The 7345-nt window shown below is 55.2% G+C and overlaps 1 protein-coding gene across 2 annotated transcripts in view; it reads left to right on the top strand.

Moving 5' to 3' along the window:
• Positions 1-6100, top strand: part of IL6R (interleukin 6 receptor) — a 41733-nt gene extending 35633 nt beyond the window's left edge. For both annotated transcript variants that reach the window (XM_032398660.1, XM_032398658.1), the window contains one exon: positions 2639-6100. In XM_032398660.1, the coding sequence (XP_032254551.1) occupies positions 2639-2885 (247 nt within the window). In that variant the 3' untranslated portion in view covers positions 2886-6100. The remainder of the gene's footprint in view (positions 1-2638) is intronic.
• The last annotated feature ends 1245 nt before the right edge of the window (positions 6101-7345 follow it).

Here is a 7345-nt window from a genome sequence, read left to right as displayed (position 1 = left end):
ACTGTACCCAATACTTAACTTGATTTAAGCAGTCACGGGGAGAGGGGGGGGGGGGCCACGCGGGGGGGGGATGTATCGTGGAACACGACCCCCCCCCCCCCCCCCCCCCCCCCCCCCCCCCCCGCGCTCCTCCTGCAGGTCATGCCTCGAGGCGCGGGACACAGGATTTTCAAAGCTGAGAGTTACTTTTCTGCATATTTTTCGGGAATGGAGTGGCGCTTGAGTGAGGACTTCCTGTGGGCATGCCTGCTTAAATCATCGTGAATCAACTCTGTGTCTCATTCCAATAGTTTAAAACCACTGAAAACACGGGGCGCCCCTGGTGGCCACGGGAGTGGCTGTGTCCGTGGACTTCTCACTAGGGCTTGGTTACTCCATGTCACTTGTTTAAAAGAGTGACAGTTGTTCAAATGTTTCTAAAATTTTGTTTTAGCTGCAGAGCCTTTTCTTTAAGTAAAACGTCACGAAGCACAAATACGTACGGCAGACAGAAGGCAGGGGCTGAGGTTTATGAGGCCGGGCAGCGAGGCCCCACCCTCTCTAGCCCCTGGCCCGCCCGGACCCCCACTCAGGCCAGAGCAGCGCCTGCTGTGGACACCCCGAGCCTGGCTGCTTCCGAAGTCGCTTCGAGCTTAGTGATTTTTAGGAAGCGTCTCATTCAAAGTAGTTCTTTTTTTTAAAGATTTTATTTGTTTGACAGAGAGAGACACAGCGAGAGAGGGAACACAAGCAGGGGGAGTGGGAGAGGGAGAAGCAGGCTTCCCACAGAGAAGAGGGCCCGATGCGGGGCTCGATCCCAAGACCCTGGGATCATGACCTGAGCTGAAGGCAGACGCTTAACAACTGAGCCACCCAGGCGCCCCAACTCAAAGTATTTCAAAAGAAGAAAAGCTCGTCTTTCTCAGTTACCCATCCAGTTACTTGCTTTGTAAAAAGGAGGTCAGATACTGCTTTCTGTGTGGGTTAACTAATGTCGATAGAGACTGAAATTGTGATATAGGCTTATTTGCTACATAGTGACAACTAGAAAGAAGAAAAAAATCATGCATTATCCAAAGACAGCCGCTGTTAATTTTTAAAACGTAAATGTGACCAAACTCCAGCAAACAGGAAACTGAGGTCCTGTGTGTGCAGCTCCACGAGCATGCACAAAGTGAGCACACCCTTGCAACCCGCGTCCAGATCGAGACGTGTTCATGTTTGGGTGAGCTTCCCGAGGCTCTTTCCTCGGCCCAGTTTCTTGTTTTTATGTCGCCGTGATGACTCTGCATCTACAACTGAGTCCTGCCTTTTACCTTTAGCATCAGCTAGAACATAAGCATGCTTCCGCCGCATTTCGCTTCTCTGTAGCGCTCACTTACCTCGGCTGCGGGCGCCGCCAGGCCGGTGTGCCCAGGCTCATGCACCAGCCTCAGCTGCGGGGGCTTAGCTGGTTTTGCTCTTACAGACAACACTGTGTGGAACGGCCTTGTGCAGAAAGCTTTTCCCACAGCTCTGCAGTTTCCTTAGGGTGTATTCCCAGAAGTGGAATTCCTGGGTCAGAGGGTCTGAGTATTTGAAAACCCCGAGTGTCCTGACTGCCCCCCCGTCGTGTCCGGAGGGAGGTGGCTCCCCTGAGGGTCCGGCACCGCCGCGGGAGCCCCTGCTGCGCTGGGTGCCCGTCGTGCCGAGTGGGGACCTGCAGTCACGCCCCGCGCACTGTTTATTCCCCTTGGATCACAGGCTCGATGCCAGTGGTGGATTTGGAGCCAACGGTCAGTGATTTATCGTCACCAGGACAGGAATAGCCTGTTGATATAAAAAGAAACCCAAGGAAAACCCCCAAACCTTGTTTTTGACCTTGGTTTCCCTCCTCCCTCCAAGCCCTTCCTGGAGCGGCTGATGTGAGGTGGGCCCGAGGGAGGCACGTGGCCCCACTCTGGGGTCGGTGGGCGACAGTGGGGAACCGGGGGCAGGGTCCAGGGGCCCCGACGCGGCTCTGGAGATGACTGTCCCCGGCTCGTGTCTCTGGTCGGCCGAGTGACTTTTCTTGGTTCCTGAGCCCTGGCTGTGGGCCCAGCGCCAAGCGGGCGAGGGGAGCTGCGATCAGAGAGATGTCTATCTCCTTCCTGTTTGGCGTCCCCTTCCTGCCAGATGAGTCACTTGTACCCGCGTGGTGCCCACGGCGGGGTCTGTGAGGACCCACCAGAGGTGCCGGGGGGTTGGAAGCAAGAGGAGGGGCAGGGCTGTTGCGGGAGTGGGCAGCCCTGTCCCGCTGCCAGTTACCTGCCCCCGCCCGCCTTCGCCTGACCCAGAGGCGGGAGGCCCCTTTTCCTTCCACACGGAAAGAATACCCTCTGTTTTTTAATGGGTTTGGGACCCACGATGTGTACCTGTGGGCAGCCTCTGGAACAGGACCAATTAAGTCCCTAGTGCCATAAAGGGTTGCTCATGGCCACACAGGCCTCAGTTTCCCCATTTGTCAACGGGACCAACAATACGTACCTGCCCCCCCGAGTGTTTTTGAAATAGTATTGCATAACCCCTGGTGATGGAATGAATGGTTTTCCCTGTTTTGAGCGGAGAGCTGCCCTTCTTCACTCGGGCTTGTCACAGGGGGAGCTAAGCACCTGTGTGGTTTGTCTTTGTCCCTGTGAAGGTTCAAGAAGACGTGGAAGCTGCACACGCTGAAGGAAGGCAAGGCGAGCGTGCACCCGCCGTACTCGCTGGGACAGCTGGTCCCCGAGAGGCCCAAGCCCACCCCGGTGCTGGTGCCCCTCATCTCCCCGCCAGTGTCCCCCAGCAGCCTCGGGTCTGACAGCACCTCGAGGCACAGCCGACCGGATGCCAGGGGCCCACAGAGCCCTTACGACATCAGCAACAGAGACTACTTCTTCCCCAGATAGCGGCGGGCGGGCTGCCAGGCCCTCCGAGCCTCGTGAGTGACGAAGCACAAACTAGCTCATCTCAGGTGCTGGGGCCTCATGGAAGGTGCTTCACTTCCCGAAACAGGGTTGCTGCCTCTGTCCAGAAGGAAGAGGTGGCTGAGTCTTGGAACCACCCTTTCCCAAGTGCCTAAAGGGGTTGATCCCCGGAGGAGGCAGGTCACCATCGTGCTGGACACTCAGGTAGACGAGCTGCCAGCCACCCACGCACGCAGACTCCTCTGCGCGAGCGGCAGCCTGCGCCAGGTGGGACGGATTTCCAGCCGAGACTCCCCGGGCACCTCCTGGCCTGCCGAGCAGCTCCGCCTTCCAGCCTCAGTTCTTGGAGCCCGCGTGCCTTGGCAATTCAGCCTTTCCAGGCCTGAGGATGGGAGAAGCACCTGCCTTTCTTCCCCACACCTGAAAATAGCACAGCGGGTCGCCTAGTATCTCAGGGCCTGGTGGTTTGAAATGGAATTGTAATTAGTTCCTCATTAGCATTTTGCTAAATGTGAATGGCGATCCCAGGCACTTGCTGAATCCAGAGCAGGTGCACTGGCTCGACTTCCCTCTTTGGATCCCAGGACTTCAGGAGGAGAGAAGCAGAGAAGAGAGGGGACGGTCGTGGGGAGACAGGCCTCCGTGTCCTCCCCCCGGGGTGGCACTGCCCGGGGACCCGGCCTCTGGAAGCCAGCTTCCCTGTCTCCCCACCCTGCTCCCCCATGAGGAGGACTGGCAGGGGCTTCTGCCTGGGGTGGGGGGGCGGGTCGCAACTGCTGTTCTTCTACCTTGTTTTCAGCTGAGCCTGAGAAACAAGGGAAGATAATGTTTATGTGAAAAGAAAGAGAACCCGGCAAGAATGTATTTTAACTTGTTTTTCTTAAAAAAAAAACCCCAAAACTGCTGTTTTATCTTCGAGGGTGGGAGAGCCAGTATTCGCTGAGTGTCCATATATGAGTAACTTGGGGGAAAAGCACAATAACCTTGTTTAGCACAAAATTGAGTCAAGTGAAAAAGGAGGAGAAAAGATAATTTTCCTTTTATAGAGCAGAGAGTCTGGTTTCATTCTACATCTTGTTTTTGTCTTAAAAAGTGAGAACATAGTCTGTCTCCTTTAACCTGGGGAAAGCAGCTGCTTACCCCGCCAGGCCGGGGCGGCGGAGAGGGTGTCCGGCCCCCACCCCTGAGCCCTTGGTTGTGGGAGGGGGCTCCCTACAGAGTCCCCCACCTCGGGGTCTTCTTAGTTCCTCGATTTGATTCAGCCCAGCTAGGATCAGAGCACCCACTGACTGGCCGCGTGGCCTCACCGGCCCCCTCGTGGCGAGTCCGGGCTTTGACAATTCAGGGATGCGTGTGGTCACCGAAACGAGGGCCCTGGAGCAGCATGGGGTGTCCCAGAATGAAGCTGTGGTTACAGGCAGCCTCGTAACCACCGCTGAACATTTACCAGACCACAGACTTTTCTAGTAGCCTGCTTTTTTAGACAAACAACCACCAGCACCAGACAGGTGGTGAGAGGATGAAAATGACCGGGTGTCCTTACCGGTTGCCAGGGTCAGGCCGCGCTGCCCGAGTCCATAAATCTCAGGCCCTGTTGCTGCTCTAGGCAACTAGTCTTCAGTTGACCGAAGTTAGGCAGGTGTCTTTTGTTGTTGTTTTTCTCTAAAGTTTCTTTGAGAACAGCAAAAATGCCGTTAAAGGGAAATATGCAAAACGAGAATGTGCATGAGAAAGGTCTTTACCTCTTGGGCGAGGTTAGGTTTTACTGGAGCCGAGGCGGTGGAAGATGGACGGGCAGATAGCAGGCAGCCCCTGGCTGCTGAGAGCCGCCAGCTTTGATCTCGCAACTGTTATTGCTTTCATTATTATTGTAATGAAACTGCCTTTTTTTTTTTACCTGTATTGGAGAGGGTTTTTCCCCTTTATGTCTACATAAGCTAGTGAAAATGAAGGAAGAGGGTTTCTCTGTGAGCACAGGTGCCCCGCTAAGCTCTGTGCTCGAGTCCGCGGGCCGTGAGCACGCTCCTACCCGTGGTCACCGCCCCGGGTCCGGCAGGGCACCTGTTGCCTGTCCTCAGCAGATGTCACCCACCTGGCCTGCAGGACAGCCAGACCGAGAGGACAGCTCCTCCTGCTGGGTGGGAAACGCTGAAAATATGCTGGTTCAGGGTCTAAATGTGCTCAGTAATTCTTGTAGCATTAATGAAAACTTTTTTGAAATGTCAAGGGGGTAGCATTGAATGGACCTACGAAGCCTTCGGTGACCCCGAGAGCTCTTTGTTCTGACGAGGTCTTGCCCTTGAGGCCTGTTTGCCGGGCTCTGGTCTCACAGAACCTCTGCCAGTTCCCTGCTCTCCTGGGGGCGGGACACCTTGATAAAGGGTCGGGAGCCCACCGGGTGGTGAGCAGAGCCGTGTGGGGTAGGCTGGGCCTGGTCATGGTTTCGGGGCTTCCTGCAGAACGTTCAGGATCGTCTTGCCTCCTCAAAGGTACTGAAGGTTGACTCACTTGGGGAAGAGTCTGTCCTCCAGTTTCAGGTGGAGTTGGTGAGAAACGGGTCTTCATCTGGAGAAGCAGGGGCGACGGGGGGCCCTTCAGAGGCCACGCCGGCTTTCTCACGTGGCAGGCGGCAGTGGGGCTGTTGTTGGGAGGCAGGCCAGCTGGTTCGGCGTCTGTCCCCCACGTATCCCCTGCGTCCCTCCAGCATCGCGTCCTCTGTGTGGCCTGGTGGCAGAGCCGGGGAGTTTCTATGACAACCTTACTGATGATTAAAGAACGCTGTCGGTTTTATGAACATGTGCTCAGAAGAAGGTCTGCTGTAGAAAGAGCACTGGAACAGCACGTAGCAAGGCTGTGAATTAGCAGAGACACCACGTTTGGATGGGGATCACACACCCGTTAAATACAATACCTCAGCTTTTTTTTTTTGGAGAAAAATAGTTTTAATTTTTGTTTTTATTTTTTACCTAATTACCTGAAAGCAAATACCAAAGGCTGATGTCTGTATGTGGGGCAAGGGTCAGTATAATGTTTTTCAGTATTTTTCTTTTTATCAGCTATTTTCCATTCGAAGTGAAAATTGTAAATGTTTGAAATAAATAATTTCTAAAAATATGCTGGAGACGTAATTATGCTTTGGGCACCCGGGCCGTTTGGAGGAAAGACTTGCCCAATTAAAGAGGGAAGGATTGGAGAAACGTGGGCTTAAGACTAAGCAGGACCGTTTGGGGTGGGCCTCCCCCACGGCACAATTGAGTTACCTCTAGAAAGAGGTAGGTTCCAGAAACAATAGCAATTTCTCAAAAGACTTTAATTATGAAAATGTTTCCCAAAATGAGTCCTGGGGTTTCTGGAAGGGCGTGGGCGCTTCTGCCACGTTTAGCATCACGGCCGGGGGATGGGCGTGTGGGGAAGGAAGAGGACGGGCAGCTATTCATCAGGAGACTGTTTATTGAACAGGGGGTGTGAACCACATCACAAAGGCGACCCTGCCCTCTTGAGCGGCAGCCTCCATCTGTCCCCTCTTGGAAAGGGTCTCTGGCAGGAAACCTCGGGTCGCGGCCATCCGCGGCTTCCAAACAGAGGAGAGCCATCGTGTGGCTGCCTGTGGACTGGAGTTGGCAGACGGCTCCAGGCTGGGGAGCCCAGAGATTCCGTACGTCAGACTGGAAGCCGGAGGCCCTGCCTGAGCCCCGCGGGAGCCACGGCGCTGGCCTGCCGACCCCCGTCTCCTCGAGGTCGGTCCCCGTCTTGCGGAAAGTGCCACAGGAAACAGATGTCTCCCTGGTGGCTGGGCTGTGTGGGCCGAGCAGGGGCGCAGCAGTGGGCACCAGGACAGGAAATGGAAGGAGGAACCTCCCTCCGCAGAGCGTTGCTGTCGGGCTGACATGGTCACGATGCTCTTTCCGCCAGAACCGGGAGAGCGGCGGGTGGTCCTCACAGGGGACGGCCGAGAGCACCCAGTTGCTGGGCCGGCCGCTGAGGAAAGCACTTTCTTTCCTCTTTGTCGAAGCAGAAGGAGACCAGGACTTTCTCCATGTCGGAGAGAAGTGCCGGCCAGAAGCAGGAAGCTTTCCGCCAAGCTTTTGGCCGCAGCCGGGCGGTGCTCGAGGGCAGCTGGGGCTCGGGGTGGCCCCGGGGCACGGTGGGGGCCGGACCGGCCGGCTGTGGGGCCTGTGCACGCGTGGTGATGGCCGGTGACCTTGAGCCCTGCACTGGCCTTTAAATGCTGACCAATCCCTAGTGTCTTATGGAAGTCACTGCTTGTCACTCACAACCAGACAAGACACCTTAGCCATGTCTTATTTCATACCAGTAGTTTTAGATGACAATCCAAAACGTGGGTAAAATTAAGTTTTTCAGTAAAATCATGAGACGCTCATACTGCGGATGTGTGTAATACTCAATTAAGGATGTTCTTCTAATTTAACTTCAAATTGCTT

This window comes from Phoca vitulina, unplaced genomic scaffold, assembly GCF_004348235.1.
Source record: "Phoca vitulina isolate PV1807 unplaced genomic scaffold, GSC_HSeal_1.0 scaffold118, whole genome shotgun sequence".
Classification (NCBI taxonomy): Eukaryota; Metazoa; Chordata; class Mammalia; order Carnivora; family Phocidae; genus Phoca; species Phoca vitulina.
The sequence above is the reverse complement of the archived record's forward strand: the minus strand, read 5'-3'. Positions and strand labels throughout refer to the sequence as shown.